This window comes from Nerophis lumbriciformis, linkage group LG03 (assembly GCF_033978685.3).
Source record: "Nerophis lumbriciformis linkage group LG03, RoL_Nlum_v2.1, whole genome shotgun sequence".
NCBI classification, from domain to species: domain Eukaryota; kingdom Metazoa; phylum Chordata; class Actinopteri; order Syngnathiformes; family Syngnathidae; genus Nerophis; species Nerophis lumbriciformis.
In genome coordinates this window covers 29606083-29631194 of record NC_084550.2, presented here as the reverse complement: position 1 = coordinate 29631194, position 25112 = coordinate 29606083, and the positions used below count along the sequence as shown (strand labels likewise).

The window sequence follows — 25112 nt, the reverse complement described above, 5'->3', positions numbered from 1 at the left end:
GCTGCTGCCCACTGCTCCCCTCACCTCCCAGGGGGTGAACAAGGGGATGGGTCAAATGCAGAGGACAAATTTCCCCACACCTAGTGTGTGTGTGACAATCATTGGTACTTTAACTTAACTTTAACTTTACACATACAAACTGTAGCACACATAAAAGCACATTTAATAAAAAAAAAAAACGTTATTATGGTTTTACCTTTACTTAAAAATGAAGTCCATGCGCCGCTCCTTCTGAATAGAAGCATCGATAAGTTGTTTATAGAAGTCTTCCTTATCTTTCTTCAGTTAAAAGTCTCTGTGTCTCGATGGAGATCTTCCTTTAATTATTACCTCCTGCTTCGATTGAAAGTCCAGCTTAGAAAACTGTTTTATTTTAGATATGTAATTCTCCATGTTAATAGTCTAGGCGAGAGGAAAAAAATAAACGATCGCTGCTAACTGTTGCTGCTTGTTGTCACTTATTCTGCAGCCGAGTAGTTGCAAGAATGATCTCTGGGATCACTAGCGCCCTCTACCACCATGAGGCGGGATTACTGCGAGCCTCACACAGTGCGTCTTCGCAGCCGTTTTATGATTGCTCAGCACAAGAAATACGTTACCCACATACAGTTGTTGACAAAATACACTGTACATTATATACCTCAGCTAACTAAACTATGTAAATGTATAATATAATTCATATAGCAATACGGTCTCACTGCACAGCAGGCCAGCAGTTAGTCGAGTCATTGCGCAATCATGGTGAGGCTCAACTGGCTGCTGACTCACCGCAAGTCTCTTCTCAGTATTTGAACGGCAAATGTGAAAATTCAGCGATTTTGAATAAAAATCATCTAAAACTGGTGAAGTTAAATGGAAAATAACTTTATAGTACAATCACTGGATACATATAACAATTTAATTAATTTTTTTTTCTTTTTACATTTTTTTTCTTTCCATGATGGCACGTGAGGCCCCGCCTCACCTGCCTCCCCTGACTGCACGTCACTGATCGACAGGTAGCTAGGCGATCGACATAATGGGCACCCTTCCAATAGATCAATAATAAAAAGGAGAGGCTCTGAGTATTTGTTTAAGCTCTAAACAGTTAGCCTTGTGGACATGCCATCACGGATTGTGAACGTTTGAAAGAGGTCAGTATAAATACTGATTTTTCCGGACTATATCAGCCGCATCCACTAAAATTTTGATAAAAAAATGTTTTCCATTTATTAGCCGCAGATATATATGTTGTGAAATGAGTTATTTACACACAAATACTCTGAAAATGTATAGGATAGGATGTTATATACCTTTATTGTTTCCAAACGGTGTCTGTAACATGGCAGTAAAACGGCTGATCAAAATAAAACCGAAGTCATGGTCATGAACCCACTAGCTGCAGAAGCTAGCTCTCCTATCAGCTAAACAGACTCAATAACTCCACGGTGATGTTTTGGGGAATTTACTAAATTTAAACAATACAAAAAGAATGTCGTCGTAAGTTAATAATACTAACAGACACTCGTAAACATGTTAGCATATTAGCTAATGCTAACAACGCTAGCTTGATTGCAGTACGATAGCATGTACAAATAAGCATGAAAACACTCCTACAGACATCACACATGGGACGCTTTAGAAAGTAAGAATTGTTATACGGTAGTTATATTGTAAAAGTTACAAACGTTGCTTGGAGGGAAGACTGAAGGATCCATATGAGTAGGAACGCTATGGACGATCAGACGATGAAATGGCACATCTACCTCCGGTTCAAAGCTTTAAACAGCAGGAATTCACATTGACCCAGCAGCACTTGCAGTGAGCAAACTCGTCCAAAAGACAGCGCTGTAGCACAAACAATAACACAAAATTTAAGTGTCTTTGAATGTGTTTAGTGAAAACTATTTCCTTTGTGGCCGTCGGCGAAGAAAAATCCATACATTTTATAAGCCGCAGGGTTCAAAGTGTAGGAAAAAAATAGCAGCTTATAGTCCAAAATTTAGGCTATGTGAGCACCTGTGCTCTAAAGAAAGCTTGTTAACAGTCTGAAGTTTCAGCTTCTTCTACACTTCAGAGTAAAAAGTTGATGTTTGGTGCTTGTGTATAGTTTGCTGCCCTCCATTTGGACCTGGGTGGAACACTCCCAGTAGTCTTTCAGTCAGTGCTGGTGCTTGTGTCCAAGGACTGTAGGAACATGTTCAATCACTCTGCTCTTGTGTGCATCAGAAGCGACGCTCCTGTCGCCAGGTGAAGAGGAAGAGGTACACCGAGGACTTGGAGTTTCGAATCTCAGACGACGACGACAGCGGCGACGATTCGCCCACGCCAAAGTCCCCGTCCTCATCAGCCCAGCTGCAGGTATGATCTGGCTCCACCTGCAATATTTTCCCACTTACGTTCATTGTTCTCCTCAAAATTCTACACACAATACCCCATAATGACAACGTGAAAAGTTATTTGTTTAAATAGTTACAAAAATAAAAACTCAGCCTTTGCTCAGTACTTAGTTGATGCACCTTTGGCAGCGATTACAGCCTCAAGTCTTTTTGAACACCATGTCACACGCCTGGCACATTCCTCTTTGCAGCACCTCTCAAGCTCCATTGCTGCATTCATCTTTCCCTCTATCGTGACTAGTGTCCCGTTTGCCGCCTCTGAAAAGCATCTCCACAGCATGATGCTGCCACCACTGTGCTTCACTGTAGGGATGGTATTGTCCTGGTGAGGAGTGGTGCCTGCTTTCCTTCAAACATTCACGCCAAAGACTTCAATCTTTGTCTGATCAGACCAGAGAATGTACTTTCTCATGGTCTGAGAGTCTTCCAGGTGCATTTTGGCTCACTTTTTAACTAAGAAATGGCTTCCATCTGGCCACTCTACCACCCAGGCCTGATTAGTGGATTGTCCTTCTGGAAGGTTCTCCTCCCTCCACAGAGGAATGCTGTGACCATGGTCTTGGTCACCTCCCTGACTGGACTAAGATGAATGCAGAACAGTACAGAGACATGCTGGATGAAAAGCACCACTTCTCATGGTGCTGCAAAGAGTGTGTGGCATCCTACTGAAAAAGACTTGAGGCTGTAGTTAGGTACATCAACTAAGTATTGAGCAAATAGTCTGATTACTCATGTACATGGGATTTCTGTTTTTTTAAACACATTTGCAAAAAGAAAACATTACCATCATGGGGTATTGTGTGTGGAATTTTGAGGACAATACCAAATGTGTTCCATTTTGGAAGAAAATGTGTGAAAAGTGAAGGTGGACATGTGTCAAGGTTCCTGCAGTGGTCTTACATTGTCAGCTCCTGGAGTTGCTGCACAAACATCTGCTGGCACACCAACATTGTTTTGGACTCTGTGCTTCCAGGATGTGGCTGAGGCTGAGGGGCCAGTGGTGGAGAAGATCATGGCCGTGCGTGCGAGCAAGAAACAGGTGTGCACATGTTCACACCTACATTGAGCAGACACCTGATTAGTTGGAGGTGACGTCATCGCAGAAGGTCTTCTGTGCGTGTACGCCTATTTTACACACAGACACTTGGCACTACTTGCTGTTTGCCAGCCAGCTGTCTTCAACACACACACACACACACACACACACACACACACACACACACACACTGCTCCATTCAGATTTGAGCGCAGGCTTGGCATGCAGCCCAAACCACAGCGCGAGAGCAACGCCAGACACCAATCTAGCGTTTCCTGCGGCTATATGCGAGTGTGATTGATGATTCATGGCATTACAGTAGTACTATCATTGTCTGCTACATATCTTCATGCAAGAGATGTCTTGCAATTCTAGTAAAGCAACCACTTTGGCATGGTTTGCATGCACTTTCCTCTCACATAACCTTTGACTTTGTCCAGCACACATCTAAGACCTGTGTCCTTGTCTTTGCAGCTGGAGTCAGGGGAGGAGGCTGAGGTGGAGGAGTTCTACGTCAAGTTCAAGGGCTTGTGAGTGATACTTTCTCCTACACGTACTCTTTTCCCTCTCACAAAGACCGTGTCCAAAGTGCGGCCTGCAGCTCATTTTCTTAATTAGCACATTCTAAAAGTAAAAATACATTTTAAAAAAGCACTAAGGTGAAATGTTGACTCTCATACCTCTCTTAAAACTGACATTGCTCAAAAATAATAGTAAATCAAAGTTTTTGTTATACTCCAATGACTTTCCTCTTTTGGGGAAAATATTGCATAGTTTGTGTTTGCCATCAAAAACAAAGTTTTCTAAGACAAAAAGGGCAACAAACAAAAACATTTCAAACAAATAAGCGCCAGATGGATCTTGAAGTTGATCTAGAGATTTAAGCGTATTAAGTCAAATAAATGAACAACGTATCACTTATGGGTCCCTGACCAATTCAGTGGGAATTTTTTTTTTAACTGTTATTGCTCTAAAAGTTCATCAAATGAATTATGGACCTAATTAAGGCTCCAATTACTATACAACTAATATTGCACTTTCACTTTTTTTTATGGGGGGAGGGGAGATGTTGCATATTTTCTTTTGAATTTTCTTAACCAGGGCAGCACGGTGGAAGAGGGGTTAGTGCGTCTGCCTCACAATACGAAGGTCCTGAGTTCAATCCCGGGCTTGGGATCTTTCTGTGTGGAGTTTGCATGTTCTCCCCGTGACTGCGTGGGTTCCCTCCGGGTACTCCGGCTTCCTCCCACCTCCATAGACATGCACCTGGGGATAGGCCCCTCCCACTTCCAAAGACATGCACCTGGGGATAGGCCCCTCCCACCTCCAAAGACATGCACCTGGGGATAGGCCCCTCTCACCTCCAAAGACATGCACCTGGGGATAGGCCCCTCCCACCTCCAAAGACATGCACCTGGGGATAGGCCCCTCCCACCTCCAAAGACATGCACCTGGGGATAGGTTGATTGGCAACACTAAATGGTCCCTAGTGTGTGAATGTGAGTGTGAATGTTGTCTGTCTATCTGTGTTGGCCCTGTGATGAGGTGGCGACTTGTCCAGGGTGTACCCGCCTTTCTGCCCGATTGTAGCTGAGATAGGCTCCAGCGCCACCCTGAAGGGAATAAGCGGTAGAAAATGGATGGATGGATGGTTTTCTTAACCAAAATGGGCATCACATATACATATATACAGTGTATATATATATATATATATATATATATATATATATATATATATACACACACACACACACACACGCTCACGGATAGTTTTAAAGTTATTTTCCTTTCTTTTCCTTTTGTGTGTAAAAGTGTATGATTGTTAAATATGTATAGTCTGCACTCTTAAACTGGTCACACAAAATGGTTAATGGTTGATTATATGACCGAAATAAACTTATTTCATTTCAAAGTTAATATAGATATTTTAAATGTGAAAAAATGATTATTTAAGAGACTTCTTTTTAACATTTTCATGACCGAGACTCGTCTGGTTCCCTGGGATCTAACTTGAGGGGAGCCCTAAATGTTAAAAACAATCTATATATTTTAATGGTTTTGAAATTGAAAGATATCAAAATGGCCCCCGCATGCTTTGGTTTTTCAGTGTGTGGCCCTCAGTGGCAAAAGTTTGAATTGTAACAGTCCTATCATCAGCTGCAGATAAGCTAGAGACAAACTATATGAATCATATTACAAAACAACTAGATGTTGCTGTACATGAACACATGTTGTAGTATACTGCTTCTTTATTGTTATTCTGGAAATCATTTCAAGCCTTATTTGTCAAATCTTTTGTATGTAGTTCTTACCTCCACTGTCGTTGGGCCGAGCTGGAAGAACTGGAGAAAGACAAGAGAATACAGCAGAAGGTGAAAAGGTTCAAGGCCAAGCAGCAACTCAACAACTTCATCACTGAGGTAAGTCCATTAGTCCATCATCTCACCCCACTGCTCTCCCTGGAGAACTTTACACCATTCTTGGACATTTACTCCCAATTTGCTGCTACGCCAAATAGGGCGATAGATACCCGGTAACTATTTTACGGACTAGATTGGCGTATAAGCCACACCCACTCAAGTTTAGGGGGAAAATAATTTCCCATATATTAGCTGCAGATATATACGTTTGAAATGAGTTATTTACACAGAAATATTCTGTAAATGTTTATTTTCATAGCTTTACAAACTAGTTCTCCAATCAGCTGAACAGACTCAATAACGCCACGGTGACGTTTTGCTGAATTTAAAGGGGGACATTATCACAATTTCAGAAGGGTTAAAACCATTAAAAATCAGTTCCCAGTGGCTTATTTTATTTTTCAAAGTTTTTTTCAAAATTTTACCCATCACGCAATATCCCTAAAAAAAGCTTCAAAGTGCCTGATTTTAACCATCATTATATACACCCGTCCATTTTCCTGTGACGTCACATAGTGATGCCAACACAAACAAACATGGCGCATAGAACAGCAAGCTATAGCGACATTAGCTCGGATTCAGACTCGGATTTCAGCGGCTTAAGCGATTCAACAGATTATGCATGTATTGAAACGGATGGTTGTAGTGTGGAGGCATGTAGCGAAAACGAAATTGAAGAAGAAACTGAAGCTATTGAGCCATATCGGTTTGAACCGTATGCAAGCAAAACCGACGAAAACGACACGACAGCCAGCGACACGGGAGAAAGCGAGGACGAATTCGGCGATCGCCTTCTAACCAACGATTGGTATGTGTTTGTTTGGCATTAAAGGAAACTAACAACTATGAACTAGGTTTACAGCATATGAAATACATTTGGCAACAACATGCACTTTGAGAGTGCAGACAGCCCAATTTTCATCCATCCATCCATCCATCTTATTCCGCTTATCCGAGGTCGGGTCGCGGGGGCAGCAGCCTAAGCAGGGAAGCCCAGACTTCCCTCTCTCCAGCCACTTCGTCCAGCTCTTCCCGGGGGATCCCGAGGCGTTCCCAGGCCAGCCGGGAGACATAGTCTTCCCAACGTGTCCTGGGTCTTCCCCGTGGCCTCCTACCGGTCGGACGTGCCCTAAACACCTCCCGAGGGAGGCGATCCGGTGGCATCCTGACCAGATGCCCGAACCACCTCATCTGGCTCCTCTCCATGTGGAGGAGTTAATATATTCTGTAGACACACCCTCATCCGCTCTCTTTTCCTGAAAGCTGATCTGTCTAGTTTTGGAGTTGATGTCAGCAGGCCAGGGAAGCTAGGGTCGATATTCTTCTCTTGATCATTTACGGTGGCATAATCCAGAGGGTTTAGCTCGCTCGTCTGCGGGAACAAACTGCCGCCATTGCTTGCCGTGCTACCAAGGTCCTTTGTCCCTGAATTGCTCACACACTCCGGCAGATTCAATGGGGGTCTGGCGGCAGATTTCTTTGACTTTATGGTTGGAAATGCATCTGCTTTGAGTGTCGCAGGATATCCACACATTCTTGCCATCTCTGTCGTAGCATAGCTTTCGTCGGTAAAGTGTGCGGAACAAACGTCCAATTACTTGCCACTTTGGCATCTTTGGGCCACTGGTGCAACTTGAATCCGTCCCTGTTCGTGTTGTTACACCCTCCGACAACAGACCGACGAGGCGTGATGTCTCCAAGGTACGGAAAACAGTCGAAAAAACGGAAAATAACAGAGCTGATTTGACTCGGTGTTTGAGAAAATGGCAGATTGCTTCCCGATGTGACGTCACAACGTGACGTCATCGCTCCGAGAGCGAATAATAGAAAGGCGTTTAATTCGCCAAAATTCACCCATTTAGAGTTCGGAAATCGGTTAAAAAAATATATGGTCTTTTTTCTGCAACATCAAGGTATATATTGACGCTTACATAGGTCTGCTGATAATGTTCCCCTTTAATGAAACAATACAAAAAGAATGCCGTTGTTAGTTAACAATACTAACACACTTGTGTTAGCATATTGGCTAATGCTGACAACACTAGCTACATTACATTACGATAGCATGTACAAATATGCATGAGAACACTCCTACAGACATCACACATGGGACGCTGTAGTAAGTAAGAATTGTTTTAGTTGAATTGTAAAACTTACAAATGTTGCTTGAGGAAAGAAACCATATGAGTAGAAACGCTGTGGACAGCTGTATGACAGAATGGCACTTGTACTTGCGGCTGAACACAGTAAATGGAAGGTCAAAACAAACAACACACATTTTCTTGTTTGTTTTTTTAAATTGTTTGCATTATGGCCGTCAGCAAAGAAAAATCCATAAATTAGCCGCACCATTATATTAGCCGCAGGATTCAAAGTATTGGTAAAAAAAAAGTAGCGGCTTATAGTCCGGCAGAGTAAATGGTCATGTGTGAAAGCTAATTAGAGATTGCACTGGCATAGAAGATTCCTTCAGAAGGGATGCATGCTCAGCTATTCCTCCTTGCACACCAATTCCAGTTGGATGCGTGTCTTGCCAAAACACCGGCACAACTTTGTGAGCAAGTTGCAACAAACTCATCATCCACCCAGTGTAAAACCGTGTCTAAGATAATGCTCATCCAAGTATTATTATCACTGGAGGACGAGAGGGAAAGGAATGGCTCACCAGAAGCTGTGATCCATACCTAGGATAGTATCCGTATATAAACAATACTCAAGTCATTTGATCCATATTTTTCTTGTTTTTATTCATATTATTGATCCTTTTTTGTTGTTTACAAACTCCCAAACCTTTTAACTGTGGTTTTGTATAATTATTGTGCATGAGTCACTTTATTTTGTTTCCAAAATGGTATGTAGCATCCAGTCATACATCTTCTGATTTACAGCAATACTGTCAAATTCTACATTCAATGAAAGTTTTAAAGATTGTGACTGGTTATAAAACATTCAGGTGTACAATCTGTTGTTCAAGTTTTGGAACGGGACTCCAAAAGAGACCTGGCCAAAAACTTTGTTTCCTACTGAAAATGTACTGGATGTCTATCTTATAATATGCCATGAATTGATATGCAGTGAAATCATGCCTGCTTTCTTTCCAGATGGATGACGAGCCTTTCAACCCGGACTACGTGGAGGTGGACCGTGTCCTGGACATTTCAGAGAGCACAGATGAAAACTCAGAGGTGCTTTCATCTCCTCTTGACATCTTTTATGGGCTTGAAGTTCTGCACACTCAACAAGTGTTCTGTGTGCAGCTGGTGACCTTGTACCTGGTGAAATGGTGCAGTCTGCCTTACGAAGACTCCACCTGGGAACTCAAGGCGGATATTGACCAGTCCAAAATAGAGGACTTTGAGCGCATTGCCGCTCGCACACCTAACACTAACCGAGTGGTAAGTCGCTGAATCCATGTTGAAAATGGTCCAGTGTCAATACGTAGACAAAATAATAGGTAGATAAATGTTACTGCCTATGTCAGCAGACTAATTAGGAGTCTTTAACCCATTCACTTGCTTACTACTAACAGTTATATCTTATTTTATTTCAGTCTTCTCAAATTCCTTGATTGCATAAAGTAACGTTTGTTGAACGTATGTTCTGTTAAGATGAAGCCAACAATAAGTATGGATATATGGTGGTGTGGTGTGAACACTATTAGCCACTAAGTGGCACAAGGATACAAAAGCAGTCTGTTATACAATCACCAAATGACTTCTTCTTGGATGTTTGAAGCACTTAATTTCTCTCTTACATTTCTGCTAGTATGAATATTGAGACTGTACCCAAACAAGCACCTGGTTTGTCACAATATCACTTCACTCCTCACTAAGTGAAGTCTGAAAAACACACTATACTCATTTATAGCTCCTCCATACCCATAGGCGTGTGTGGCTTGGCCAGCCTTCCTTCCTACAGATTTACAGTCCCCTTAACTGCTCTCCAAGGGGCGACGTTCTTGTGGTTTCGCACACGCACACGCACACACACACGCACACACGCACCCCGGTCTTGTGGCCAGGCCAAACCACTAAGAGCGTGTTTAATGCTGAACAGAAGCAGCTGCCAAGCTGATGTCTTCTTGTCACTTGTCCTTCCCTAAAGTCTCCCTACTTATTATTGCAGTTAGTGCACGCAGTTGTAAGGATTTCTTTATTGATCAGATTCTAGACAATGGGCCAATGATGCGTCCATTACACGTTAGATTGTAGAAGCTGGATGGTTGCAGCCACGGGATGATAATCATTAACAAGCTGGCAACTTTCAGTACAGACCTCAGACTGACTGCTGCATTTTAATCCAGCATTTAAATGACTCTTATTTCCTCAACTAACTATTTGAGAATGTGCCATACATGTAACAACCTGTGCACTGTCTCAAAGCCCACTAACTTTTTGGAGCCGTTCCTTCTTCTCTGTTTAGGATCGGCCTGAGGCTTCTGAATGGACAAAGTTGGAAGACTCTAAAGATTACAGGAACGCAAACGCACTCAGGGAATACCAGCTTGAAGGCCTCAACTGGCTAACCTTCAACTGGTACAACTCGTAAGTAAAACTTGACTAAAGCGCTCACTTTGGGGTATTTTTCTACTATTTTAACACCCCTCCTTGTTGTATGTATCATGATGGTTCTTTAGTCCAAATTTTGATGGAAAGACTTCTCTTCAAGCCACTGTTTAACAGGCCATTTTCACAGGCAGACTTGTTAGATGCAAATGAACCCCTCACTCTGATTGAACCTTCATCTCCAGCCATATTTGAAGTTTGTCAACTATTGCGAGGTTGCAATCACGTGACCGAGAGGCACTTCTGGTTTTCAGGCGATGGTCTAGAGTCCCTTTAGGTTGCTGTTTATGTACCTGCATCACTGCAGGTTTGGGCGTATTTTGAAAGGTATTGAGGCAAATATATAAGCGATCATGAAATAAGAGTGCCTTGCTGCTGTGATCGTGACACTAATTTTTTTGTTTGCAGTTGATTTCTTGATACAAATATTAGTCTCATCTACAATTCATGCCTGCAGTTGTTTTTATGTGTGACGTTGATATTTTGTCTCATTATTTAGCTGTAGATGTTGTTCAGCAATGTTTGCTAGCAATATCAAGATTCAGGTTTATTCGTCTACTTTATTAATACTATTAAGGATATTTTCCTGATGCTAACAAATGTCACAACAGATGTTATAACGTGGTCATCCGTGTCCGTTTCCTGCACAACAACAACTAAACTTTTAGTTTCTGTTTCGAAAATGGACAACAAAAACACGGTGGATTGGACCAACAATGACAATATTTATTAGTAGGACTTAACATGACGTAGTTTATTTGCACAAGCAGGTCTTCTACTTATATTTAGGCATAGCAACCACAAACTAATGCCATCTCTGGTCCTTTCTTCACATTTAGTTCTGCTCTCAAACACTACTAATACAGTAGAGAATAAACTCAATTGCATTACAGAAAGTTTCTTAAACACATGTTCAAACAAACATTTTACAAAGTGATCTCTGCAGACACTAGCATGGTCTGATTGTATTCCACAAGATATTTTTAGGAGCCATTTTGATGTTTTGTCCCTGACTTGTTTCTGCAGTTCCAACCTCTACGTAACGCGTTGGCGTGTGTAGTTAGCTCATTATCTCTCAAAATGGCTGGGGAATCTCTGTGAGATGGTACTATTTTGATCACATCTATTTATTCGCAAACTTTGGAAGTCTTTAGGTGTCACAAATCAGATATATATGATCATAGCTTCAATATAAAGGCAACTTGTTTTTACACTCTACTGGTTTCTAAGTTCTGAACAAATAAATGACATGCATTTAAGTAAAACATTAAAAAAAAACAAGTTCCTATATGACATTGTGATAGTAAGATTGCATTTGTGTCCAAATATTGTGTGCTTTTTTTAGTTAGTTTTATTCATGCAAGATTTATAGCTTGTGATTAATCATGATTAATTCAGATTCCAAAGTGTGATTAATGTTGTTATACAGCATATGCAAAGTGTGAAATCCATGATTGAATGGAAGTGATGCAGACACACTCAATCATTTCATTACATCAAACTTGCATTTAGAGATGTCCGATAATATCGGCCTGCCGATAAATGCTTTAAAATGTAATATCGGAAATTATCGGTATCTGTATTTTTTATTATTGGTATCGGTTTTATTTTTTTAATTTTATTTTTAAATCAACATAAAAAACAAAATGATACACTTACAATTAGTGAACCAACCCAAAAAACCTCCTTCCCCCATTCACACAAAAGGGTTGTTTCTTTCTGTTATTAATATTGTGGTTCCTACATTATATATCAATATGTATCAATACAGTCTGCAGGGATACAGTCCGTAAACACACATGATTGTACTAACCTTTAACAGTTAATTTTACTCATTTTCATTAATTACTAGTTTCTATGTACGGTAACTGTTTTTATATTGTTTTACTTTCTTTTTTATTCAAGAAAATGTTTTTCATTTATTTATCTTATTTTATTTAATTAATATTTTTTTAAAGGACCTTATCTTCACCATGCCTGGTTGTCCAAATTAGGCATAATAATGTGTTAATTCCACGACTGTATGTATCGGTATCGGTTGATATCGGTAATTAAGAGTTGGACAATATCGGATATCGGCAGAAAAGCTATTATCGGACATCCTTACTTACTTGTCTCCAAATATTGGGACCTCTTTTTTTTTAGTTCATTTAATTCCTGCAAGAGAGTTATAGCCTGTGATTACTCATGATTAATTCAGATTCAAAAGTGTGAAATCCACAATTGAACTGAAGTAACAAACTGATGTTGCGGACACACCTCAATCATTTCACTACCACAAACTAAATACGTTTTTTAGTTTTAAAAGTGCCATTTTCCCTGAATTTGAAGCTGCTGCATGGAATTCTTAGAGCCGCCGTCATTGCCCTCTTCCTAGTTCAAACCATCCCTGATACGCCCTCCTCTGCTCACACAGGTAGAAAAAAGACCAGGCCAAGCTGCAATAGCCATGTTTGGGGTGATTTGCTCACCTGTTCGTTTTTTTCATTAGTTTATTCATTCATCTGGATTGAGTCCCATTTGGAAAAGAATGTTCTATAATGAAAGCTGACTGTCACTCCCTGTTTTCCACAGACGTAACTGTATCTTGGCTGATGAGATGGGTCTCGGAAAGACCATCCAATCCATTACATTCCTCTACGAAATTTACCTGAAGGGGATTCAGGGGCCCTTCTTGGTGATCGCCCCGCTCTCTACCATTCCCAATTGGGAGAGAGAGTTCAGGACTTGGACCGAGCTCAATGCTGTGGTCTATCACGGCAGCCAGGCCAGCCGCAGAACCATCCAGGCCTATGAGATGTACTTCAGAGATGCACAGGTACACATCATGTTGATCTTGTGGTATTCATTGGAAGGCAGAACTGGGATTATTTTCATGTTACCGGTAATCTTTCTGTTTTGCCCTAGGGTAAGATAATAAAGGGAGCGTATCGCTTCCACGCTGTGATCACCACCTTCGAGATGATTCTGGCCGACTGTCCAGAGCTCCGCGGCATCCCCTGGCGCTGCGTGGTCATAGATGAAGCCCACCGCTTGAAGAACCGAAACTGCAAACTACTGGAAGGACTGAAGATGATGGACATGGTGAGCATGTGCCTTGGATTGTCTGAGACTTGGGTGGCACACGTGTTTATCCATGCCACAGATGATCCATTTGTATGAGGAGAGTTGTAGCCCACATAGATTGTATTACAACACTTGATCAGAGGAAAGAAGAATACCAAATACAAGAGATACCCACTGAGCGTCTTAGAGTGTAACCCCACGCATAAAAATGCCTAACTATGACACTAAGCCAGACCTAGGCAATTACTGTATTTTCAGGACTATAGAGCACACCAGTTAATAAGCCACACCCACTACATTTTAGGGAAAATATATATGTTGCGAAATGAGTTATTTACACACGAGTATTTTCTAAGTGTTTATTTACATACCTTAATTGTTTCCAATTGGTGTCTGTAACACGGCAGTGAAACGGATGATCAAACAAAACAGAAGTCATGGTCATGGACCCACTAGCTGCGCAAGCTAGCTCTCCAATCAGCTTAACAGACTCTTCAACTCCACGGTGACGTTTTGGTGAATTTACTGAGGAGTTTGTGAAACGATACGCCTCACACACTTGTAGAATTTATAGGTAATCATTACAAATGGATGAAGATGAAAACTGACTGATAAGAGATTAGAAGAGAATAGCCTTTAGCCGGGCTACTAGCTACTACATACATGCTTTTGTCTCTTGTGGTGCCGCTTATATCCTTTGCTAAAGCGGCTAGTGTTGGTACATGCCTCTGCTGGCCCTCCTGCCTCATTCTTTGCATCCTAATTCTAGTAACTGCTTATCGCTGCACGCTACTCGTTTTGAGGTCAGACTGTACACTGTCCACACATTATGATGTAGGAGGTATGCTTTATTGTTTTTTAATTATTACAGACTTAGGCTCAATGAGGTGGGCCTTCTGTGGAAAAAGAAAACAGACTATTTTTGGAGTGAGACTGCAAGAATGGGCATGTTTTCCCACAAATAATAACTTTTAAACAGTCTTTTCCATGGTTGTTGCTCAGGCCGTTGTAATACACTTGTCCACCACTTGTGGCAGTAATGACATCCATCCATCTATTTTCTACCGCTTGTCCCTTTCGGGGTCGCAGGGGTGCTGGAGCCTATCTCAGCTGCATTCGGGCGGAAGGCGGTGTACACCCTGGACAAGTCACCACCTCATCACAGGACCAACACAGATAGACAACATTCATTCACTAGGGTCAATTTAGTGTTGCCAATCAACCTTAAGCGCAACATTTTGTTCGCACTTGAATTTTAATTGACTGTTTAGTTAAGAAACATATTCATTATTAATTTAGTTTGTTTACACAACATAATTAAGTGTAAAATGTATTTGTGTCTGTTATTTGAGTACCTTTTTGTGCAGTGTATTTGGTTAGTACTTATTTTTCTAATCAGGCTGACCTAAGTCTAAGGGTTATGTTAAATACTAATATTTGGGATTAACACATGTTTTCATATCATTTGAGAAGGTAGTAAACTAAGTAGGTTAGATATCATTATTGAATAGCATTAAAATCTAGAGTAAGCTGACTAATTCAGCGTTAATATTTGAGTGGGCCTCGAGGTCAAGAACCCCTGATTTAACGGATACCAAATACTGAATTTTAAATAGTTGGTCATTAATTCTACACAATTACTTTTTCAAGTCTGTTTTACAAAATTGGAAGCCATGTTTTGCTTCCCTCTCACTCTCTGATACAGGAGCACAAGGTTCTGTTGACAGGAACTCCCCTCCAAAACACAGTCGAGGAGCTTTTTAGCTTGCTTAACTTTTTGGAGCCAGAACGTTTCCCATCTGAACAAACATTTATGACTGAATTTGGAGACCTCAAGACTGAAGAACAGGTAAGGGCAAGTCCAAGTTCCAGGATTAAACGTTGGAATACAATCTCAACGCTACGTTTGTGTGCTGCAGGTTCAAAAGCTGCAGGCCATTCTGAAACCCATGATGTTGAGAAGACTGAAGGAGGACGTAGAAAAGAACCTTGCACCTAAGGAGGAAACCATCATCGAGGTAAGGCCGAGTCCTCACTCTACTCCTGTTCCTTCATAAATGCTATCATGTTTGTGGACAATTACATGTATCTCTTTGGTTAGGTGGAGCTCACCAACATCCAGAAGAAATACTATCGAGCCATTCTGGAGAAGAACTTTTCCTTCTTGTCTAAAGGAGGTGCAGGAGCAGGAGGAGGGGGTGGAGGTGGTGGGGGAGGGTCCGGTGTCCCCAACCTCCTCAACACAATGATGGAGCTAAGGAAATGCTGTAACCACCCATACCTCATTAACGGTATGCACACAGAATGATATGACAGTAGGGAGTGGTGGCTTATATTTGTGTTGCTCTCCTGCAGGAGCTGAAGAGAAGATCATTGAGGAGTTCAGGGACTCCCACGTTGGAATGGACATGCCAGACATGGCCCTTCAAGCAATGGTCCATGCTGCAGGAAAGCTGGTGCTTATTGACAAGCTGCTACCTAAACTGAAGGCGGGCGGTCACCGGGTCCTAGTTTTCAGTCAGATGGTTCGCTGTCTGGACATCTTGGAGGATTATCTCATCCAGAAACGGTGAGAAGGCTGCAAAGAACATGTTTCAGGAGGTTTTTCCACAGGAATGAATGTTGATTTCAACCTTGGTGTCTAGGTACTTCTACGAGCGCATCGATGGCAGAGTTCGTGGTAATTTGCGACAAGCTGCGATCGACCGGTTCTCCAGACCGGATTCGGACCGTTTTGTGTTCCTGCTGTGTACGAGAGCTGGCGGACTGGGCATCAACCTGACTGCGGCAGACACTTGCATCATCTTTGATTCGGACTGGAACCCTCAAAATGACCTGCAGGTATAAAAGATGTAGTGGCAGTCACCCATGCAAAGGTTCGTTGAAGCTATAACTCCACCCGTCTCCAGGCCCAGGCAAGGTGTCATCGTATCGGCCAGTCCAAAGCCGTCAAAATTTACAGGCTGATCACCAGGAACAGTTACGAGAGGGAGATGTTTGATAAGGCCAGTCTGAAGTTGGGTCTGGACAAAGCAGTCCTCCAGAGCATGAGCGGGCGTGAGAACGCCAACAGTGGGGTGAGATTGATTGATTGATTGTATCCTCAGTGGTTTGGTTGAGGTGACTCAGGAAGTAGACCAGTTTTCTTCTTCCTCAAAGGTCCAGCAGTTGTCTAAGAAAGAAATTGAAGACCTACTGAGAAAAGGAGCATATGGTGCTCTTATGGATGAGGAGGATGAAGGTTCTAAATTCTGTGAGGAAGACATTGACCAGATCCTTCAGAGACGTACTCACACAATCACCATCGAGTCGGAGGGCAAAGGCTCTACCTTTGCCAAGGTGAGTACCCTGGTCACTGAAAGGATGGACTTCTGTACAGTATATGTCACTTCTGCTCTCTTTCTACAGGCCAGTTTTGTTGCAGCCGGCAACAGAACAGACATTTCTTTGGAGGACCCAGACTTCTGGCAGAAATGGGCCAAGAAGGCAGAGCTAGACCTGGATGCCATCAATGGACGGGTATGATGAGTAAACTTTACACGCTGATCTGAAAACCATCAATTCATATACCGGTAGTCTCACTGCGTACCACCTTGGCGGTTGTTGACACTTCAACCATTGCTTGAACATTTACTTGGGACTTTGGCAATTCTTCTGGTTTATAGGATATTGTATTGTGTATGGTTCTGAGATAAGATTTGAGGGCAGTGTCCTAGAGAAAAGAAGTGTGTTGTCCGCATTGAAGTGTGGCGTTCATTTTGCTGTAAGGCATACAGTACTGTTTTGTCCACGCCAACGTTACCATATTTTATACTCTGCTGATATGTATTGACTACAATGACAATCAAGCTTTAAAAAATGCACAAATCTCTCCAACGATCTAAAAACAAAGAAATAAATATTGATTTACTGATGTTTTGAGGCTTATAGGGCACTCAATAGGAAACACATTTTTAACTACCATCTTTTCCAGACTATAGCGCGCAGCAGTATATAAGACGCACCCACTACATTTCTGAAAAAAATCTCCCCACCCCCCATTTTAGACTATAAATTGCAAAATGTGTTATTTACACAAGTATTTTGTAAATCTTTATTTACATACCTTAATTGTTTCCAAACGGTGTCTGTCACACGGCAGTAAAACGGCTGATCAAACAAAACAGAAGTCATCATCATGGACCCACTAGCTGCACAAGCTAGCTCTCCAGTCCGCTAAACAGACTCAATAACTCCACGGTGACGTTTTGGTGAGGAATTTGTGAAACTGAAACAATACAAAAAGAATGCCAATATAAGTTAATAATACTAACAGACACTCATAAGCGTGTTAGCATATTAGCTAGTGCTAGCGTTGCTAGCTTGATTACATTATGATATTGCGTGCAAATATGCATGAAAATACTCCTACAGACATCACACATGGGACAGTTTAGTAAGTAAGAATTGTTTTAGTTATATTGTAAAACTTACAATCGTTGCTTGGCGTGATGGATGAAGAATCCACACCAGTAAAAACGCTATGGATGATTAGAAGACAGTACGACGCTTGTACTTCCGTTTCAAAGCTTTCAAGAGCAGGAAACACTGTAGCTGCAGTAAGTGAACTTGTCCAAAAGATGGCGCCTTAGCACAAACAATAACACACCATGTCAGTGTCTTGTGTGTGTTTAATGGAAACTGTTTGCATTGTGGCTGTCAGCCGAGACAAATCTGTTAATTAGCCAGTTTTAGAAAGCCAAGGGTTCTAGGTGTAGGAAAAAAGTATCAGCTTTGAGTGTGTCATTACAGTAAATATTATAGTACAATGCTTGGGGATAATAAAGAAGTGGAGGATACACCTGTCCACAACAATGAATTGATAGAAATGATATGTTGTCGACCATGTATGTGCATCTTAAGTTGGCACTTCTAAAAAATGTATTGATTCATTTGGTGGAGCATAGAAAATACAAATATGAATTTAATATTGCGAAAGAAAATGTTATTACATTTACGTATAATTATAATTATGACAATTCTTTAATGACATGTTTGTAAGCTGCCTGCAGGGGACACACACAAACAATAACTCAACTTATTTGCTTCATATTTCATGCCCTCCCTGCTTGGCCTTTTGAGAGCTCTTAATCCAGCTCTAAGAGTGTGAATATGCTCCCCTGGGACTTCTTATTGTGTGATGTTGAAATGGAAATAATTGTTAGCTAAGTGCTGCCCTGCGTGTGCATATTTATGTGCTTGGAAAATGTTATTCATTACACAACATCATTATTGCAGTCTGTGTGAGCTGAAAGGAAATGTTCTTGCCATCAGGAATAAAAGGTTTGACAAAATATGTCATTTGGTGAAGATGCCACATTTGAAGGGGTCTCGTGCAAGAAAGAAACTTAGGAAATGAACAATTATGTTTGACATGAATGAAGCAGGCAGCACTTTGTCAACTTTGAATTATCTTCAACTCAAGTGTTTAGTCCTAGTTCATAACAAATACCAATGTCAACAATGTAAAATATAATTACTGTGGTAATTATATTTTTAACGGCACAATCGCTAACTTTGTAATATTGGCATATTAGCATGCTCACTTGTTTGCTTATTTTGCAGATATATACTTCAGTGTCAAATATTTTGTTACTTGACCAATGAGACCTGTTAGCATGCTAGCTTGTTTTTTTAAGCTAATTTTGCAGGTATAGACGACCTCAGTCATATTCTGGCATTGGATGCATACATGCATGCACTACAAGCAGCTGATGCAACCTCCTTATCTGGACTGTAAAGTTCACATTTCAATGACAAAAGGAAGTCTGAGTCCCTAACTCATGCTAATGTTAGCATGCTAGCGGTTTAAACACACTTCAGTAATACATTTTAGTACTTGACGCATGTTAGTCAGCATTTTAGCATGCTAGCTTTTTAGCTAACTTAGCAGGTCCTGCTGTTTTTAATTTGGCAAAGTACTGTTAGCATGCTATTTTTTTTAGCTCATTGTGTTTATAATGTTTGCTACTTGACGCTCTCTGTCCAATGTGCTAACTGTTAGCATTTCAGTTTGGCTCTTTAGAATTCATAGGAAATGTCTACTAATTGAGTTGTTTGGGGAAAAAGATCTCTATGGTACTGTTTGAAGGTGAAAACTATCCAAATGGCCCTGGCATCCTTGTCAGTCTGTGGCCCTCAGTGGAAGACCATAATTGTAATGAAATGTGTTACAGGTTAGAACAGCTTCTTCTGGTTGCATAAAGATGGTTTAAAAGGGGAATATTATCACAATTTCAGAAGGGTTAAAACCATTAAAAATCAGTTCCCAGTGGCTTATTTTATTTTTCGAAGTTTTTTTTCAAAATTTTACCCATCACGCAATATCCCTAAAAAAAGCTTCAAAGTGCCTGATTTTAACCATCGTTATATACACCCGTCCATTTTCCTGTGACGTCACATAGTGATGCCAACACAAACAAACATGGCGAATAGAACAGCAAGCTATAGCGACATTAGCTCGGATTCAGACTCTGATTTTAGCGGCTTAAGCGATTCAACAGATTACGCATGTATTGAAACGGATGGTTGTAGTGTGGAGGCAGGTAGCGAAAACGAAATTGAAGAAGAAACTGAAGCTATTGAGCCATATCGGTTTGAACCGTATGCAAGCGAAAACGACACGACAGCCAGCGACACGGGAGAAAGCGAGGACGAATTCGGCGATCGCCTTCTAACCAACGATTGGTATGTGTTTGTTTGGCATTAAAGGAAACTAACAACTATGAACTAGGTTTACAGCATATGAAATACATTTGGCAACAACATGCATCAGGTTAACCATACCTAAATAGACACAATACTGCATTACACAAGACTACCCGAATGTACTTGAATGATTGAAAAAAATAAATGTTTTTAAGCTAAATTATTGGTAAACACAGTTTATGTATAATAATTTACGTAAAACCGCGAGTAATGAATAAAGTTTTCATCAATTAATATATTCTGTAGACATACCCTCATCCGCTCTCTTTTCCTGAAAGCTGATCTGTCCAGTTTTGGAGTTGATGTCAGCAGGCCAGGGAAGCTAGGGTCGATATTCTTCTCTTGATCATCTTCGGTGGCATAAGGGACGGTGTGAGCCAAGACATCCAGGGGGTTTAGCTCGCTCGTCTGCGGGAACAAACTGCCGCCATTGCTTGCCGTGCTACCCAGGGCCTTTGTCCCTGAATTGCTCACACACTCCGGCAGATTCAATGGGGGTCTGGCGGCAGATTTCTTTGACTTTATGGTTGGAAATGCATCTGCTTTGAGTGTCGCAGGATATCCACACATTCTTGCCATCTCTGTCGTAGCATAGCTTTCGTCGGTAAAGAGTGCGGAACAAACGACTGACCATTTCGTCGGCTTGCTCCGAGAGCGAATAATAGAAAGGCGTTTAATTCGCCAAAATTCACCCATTTAGAGTTCGGAAATCGGTTAAAAAAATATATGGTCTTTTTTCTGCAACATCAAGGTATATATTGACGCTTACATAGGTCTGGTGATAATGTTCCCCTTTAAAAATCATTTGAGAAAGTATTTTTTTCATCATTTAAAAAAAATTTGAGTCGGGATGAATGAGAATCACAATTTGGATGTGAATGGAATTTTTTTGTGAAGCAACGTCTTTTCTTTGTGTTGCCTCAGAACACGCTGGTGATCGACACGCCAAGGGTGAGGAAGCAGACGCGACACTACAGCAGCGTGAAAGAGGACGAGATGATGGAGTTCTCAGAGCTGGAGAGCGAAGACGACGAGCCCAGTCGGCCCTTGTCAAAACCACGACGGCCCCAAGACAAAGCTCAGGGCTACCCTCGATCCGAGTGCTTCAGGGTGGAGAAGAACCTGCTGGTCTACGGGTACCATTTGCATTTGACTGTCAATATTATGCAAATGAGGGTGTAAACAAGAATAGACGGCGTGTAAATGGATAGTAGTGATTATAGAGGAGGTCTGTCCATTTTCATGGCTGACTTGGCCTGACAAGGAACCAACAGTGAGACCTTGTTATTGTTACAGTCTAGTCTCCTGGCCTCAGGCTGTAGGACACACTGGCTGATTGCCTCCCTTGTCTTTTCCCATCACACGTCACTTGGCCGCCATTTTGCATCACTTCACTTGCTTCATGGCGACAGAAGAGCAGAGATGGTGCTAGCAGCTTTAGGTGCTGTGACAGTCAGCAGGAAGGAATGAGGTCACCTTTGCTTTGCCCCACATTTATTTTCATGTCCAATGTAGTGCTGGGCCACACAACATCTGTTATTACCTATTGATAATAATATAATATATTGCATGTAAACTCTCTGATTATAATCCCTCAGCTATCAGGCAGAAAGCTTGGAAAACACTCAGTCAACAAAATAGTCAAATCACATTCAACACTTAACAATAATCTCTTAACAATAAGGAATATGTAAGACATGCTTGATAAAGTGTAAGAAAATAGTGCAAAGTGTGAAAATGTAAACCTAGAGAAACCTGAGAAGTATTTTCTGCAGGAAGTTACAGCTGTGCTCTAAAGGGTGAGCGCGGCTAAGGTGGTGTATTAGTGGTCTTGGTGGGGACAAGCACCTTGTATATTTTACAGACCACATTGGTCTGACTACGGTCCCTTTTAAAAAGTGCCTTAGTCTTCAAGTGACTTTTCCTCTTCTATCCACAATTTCTTCATGTTGACTTTCTCTTCTCACTCCATGCTTGGAATCAACCCAACGTGATAGTTGATACTGTTACCTGATCAGCGATCACTTCCTGCGTTGCTAGGTAACCAGAGAGCGAGTGCCTTTGTTCATGCAACCAACCTTGCTTCCAAACTTCCGCTTTTTTCCGACAAAATAAAATAAATAAAAAATCTAATGTATTATCGAACATATTTTACGCAAATGTATATTGATATTGTTTTATCACCCTGTCCTAGTCTATTAATCCTAATTAGGGGAGTCAAATGACCTCTTTGATCACGATTAATTTATTAGTCATATTTAGCACTGTTTTTTTTAATGGTGTTAATCCAATTTTGAATGAGTGTTTCTGTATGCTTCGCTTGACCGAGAACACCACCGCCATGAGACACAGATCATATGAAGGAGAGGTCTCACTCTGTCACCAAACTTGGCCCAGGGACTTTAAATAGTGGGGATAGGATGACAAATAGTGTAGATGATTTATCATTAACTTAAAACATGTCAGAAGTGTGTTTATGGTTTGTGTACGTTTATATTATTATTTTTTATATAGAGTAACATGCAATGCTCTTCTAGACAAGCTTTTGATGCACTTTAAGGTGACCTGGTTTTATTGTAACACATCTGTGATTCAGTCTAGTGATATATTGCATTAAAATGTTATATTTAAAGTCAGAGCACACTTACATTAAGGAAAATGTTGTTTTAATCGCACAAAAACTCCTAAGTTCATTGTCTTTACGAAGCCACTTTTTTGTTTAAATACACTTGATTTAAATGAAAATATATCAAATTGAGGGCTTTTTTCACAATTTTTTGAGCTGAGATTAAAAAAATATATTAATTGCATTTTATTATTTATTTATTTTTTTACTAATCCTAAAATAGCATTGTCTTGGTTTGTCCATACTCGTACTCATTGTTGTGGTGGTTATTGGAAGGTGAAATGTATTGTCTTGCAGGTGGGGTCGGTGGAGTGACATCCTGGCTCACGGTCGCTTCAAGCGTGCACTGAAGGAGGCTGATGTGGAGACTATCTGCAGAGCCCTGCTGGCCTACTGCCTCCTGCATTACCGTGGCGACGAAAACATCAAAAGCTTTATCTGGGACCTGATCACCCCAAGCCAAGATGGCACCACCAAGACGCTGACCAACCACTCCGGTGAGTTTGCACGTATTGATCACACCTCTGAAAGCTATTTTCTTTCAAGTCTTTCTACATAAGCTGTAAACAAATAGGATGAGTTCAACTACATCACTTAAGTACTTTAACTTAGCATTGTTTTCTTCTACATGCACGCTTTTTTGGAACCTTTTGATGGCATGTTTCTGTTGCCACGTGTATGATTCAGGTCTGTCTACGCCGGTACCTCGAGGCAGGAAGGGCAAGAAAGGTAAACCCACGGCCCCGGCCGCACAGACGCCAAGAGCAGACTGGCTGGCCAGCTGTAATCCAGACCATCTCCTGCAAGAGGACAGCTACAAGAGACACTTGAAGCATCACTGTAACAAGTAGGTTGCTACAAGAGACACTTGAAGCATCACTGTAACAAGTAGGTTGCTACAAGAGACACTTGAAGCATCACTGTAACAAGTAGGTTGCTACAAGAGACACTTGAAGCATCACTGTAACAAGTAGGTTGCTACAAGAGACACTTGAAGCATCACTGTAACAAGTAGGTTGAACACATCTGTGACAATAGTCTGACAAGAGGACAGATGTGACGCACCTTCTGCTATCCACGCTGAAAAGTTGGCAGGACCACATCACTGCGTATTTCTTGCATTTTACTGACGTCCCGCCCAATAAATATGTCAAGCTAGCTCCGTTCTCTAGGCGCCATTTAGCCTTTCTCCAAGAAAAAATGCCCTATGCTTGTGTTGTCTTCGGCTCTACCAACCGTTCAAATCGCGAAAAGGAAAAACGTTTTTCAGAGTTCCTCGAGAGGTAATCAAAAATGGCGTAAGAGTGCAAGATTTTAGGAAATGACGAGGAGAAAAGCATGCAGCTCACACTCAAGTTCAAGGGAGCAGAGTGGAAGAATGCATCACTTCATGATAGGTTTGTTTCATATACTTTTAACCTTTATTAATTACATTTAAAGTATTGTCTTGATATTTGTATTTCTTAAACACACGTTTGCTACGAGTGCTTCGAAAAGCATCAACTCAGAGTATAAATAAAAGAATGCGAATGTGAGCAAAACCTGAAAAAGTTAAGTTTTTACCAAAGGCAATAATCATAAATGAATCTTTCAGCACATACACAATGTTGACATCTATAGTTATATTTTGATAAACAATCATAAATGAATCTTTCAGCACGTACACAATGTTGACATCTATAGTTATATTTTGATAAACAATCATAAATGAATCTTTCAGCACATACACAATGTTGACATCTGTAGTTATATTTTGATAAACAATCATAAATGAATCTTTCAGCACATACACAATGTTGACATCTATAGTTATATTTTGATAAACAATCATAAATTAATCTTTCAGCACATACACAATGTTGACATCTATAGTTATAATTTGATAAAGACGGGATAAAACATGTATACTTGTAAATGGCACGTGCAACAGCAACAAACATGGCAATAGACAGGAAGTTAAATCATGAAATACAACTTTACCTGAGCAAAAACAATGCGTATTTACGGTATCCGAGAGAGCCTTGATCAAAAGTGATGGCAACAATCCACATTTTGTGTTATCAATGTTTGAAGTTGGTATCTAAACATGGTGTAGCTCCTCTTCTGAATGCAAGTGCTCCTACAGCAGGAATACTAATTCTGTATAGCAAAAAAATACAAAATCTAGCAAGACACCATAGGTATTTTTGAGCTGTTAAAAACATTTCATTAAAACAACTAATTGTCCAGTCATGTTATTAAAAACTTAAAAATTAGTACATTTATTAATGATGA

The 25112-nt window shown here is 40.9% G+C and overlaps 1 protein-coding gene across 3 annotated transcripts in view; it reads left to right on the top strand.

Annotated features, from left to right (window-relative positions):
- The window catches only part of chd7 (chromodomain helicase DNA binding protein 7), a 126611-nt gene that overhangs the window by 53460 nt on the left and 48039 nt on the right, over positions 1-25112 (top strand). For all 3 annotated transcript variants that reach the window (XM_061936604.1, XM_061936589.1, XM_061936596.1), the window contains exons 6-25: positions 2209-2340; positions 3352-3417; positions 3889-3944; positions 5720-5834; positions 8936-9019; positions 9092-9229; positions 10257-10378; positions 12974-13217; positions 13307-13483; positions 15171-15314; positions 15385-15483; positions 15567-15756; positions 15821-16034; positions 16111-16306; positions 16375-16542; positions 16625-16804; positions 16874-16984; positions 21137-21348; positions 23136-23335; positions 23526-23685. In XM_061936604.1, the coding sequence (XP_061792588.1) occupies positions 2209-2340; positions 3352-3417; positions 3889-3944; positions 5720-5834; positions 8936-9019; positions 9092-9229; positions 10257-10378; positions 12974-13217; positions 13307-13483; positions 15171-15314; positions 15385-15483; positions 15567-15756; positions 15821-16034; positions 16111-16306; positions 16375-16542; positions 16625-16804; positions 16874-16984; positions 21137-21348; positions 23136-23335; positions 23526-23685 (3008 nt within the window). The remainder of the gene's footprint in view (positions 1-2208; positions 2341-3351; positions 3418-3888; positions 3945-5719; positions 5835-8935; positions 9020-9091; positions 9230-10256; positions 10379-12973; positions 13218-13306; positions 13484-15170; positions 15315-15384; positions 15484-15566; positions 15757-15820; positions 16035-16110; positions 16307-16374; positions 16543-16624; positions 16805-16873; positions 16985-21136; positions 21349-23135; positions 23336-23525; positions 23686-25112) is intronic.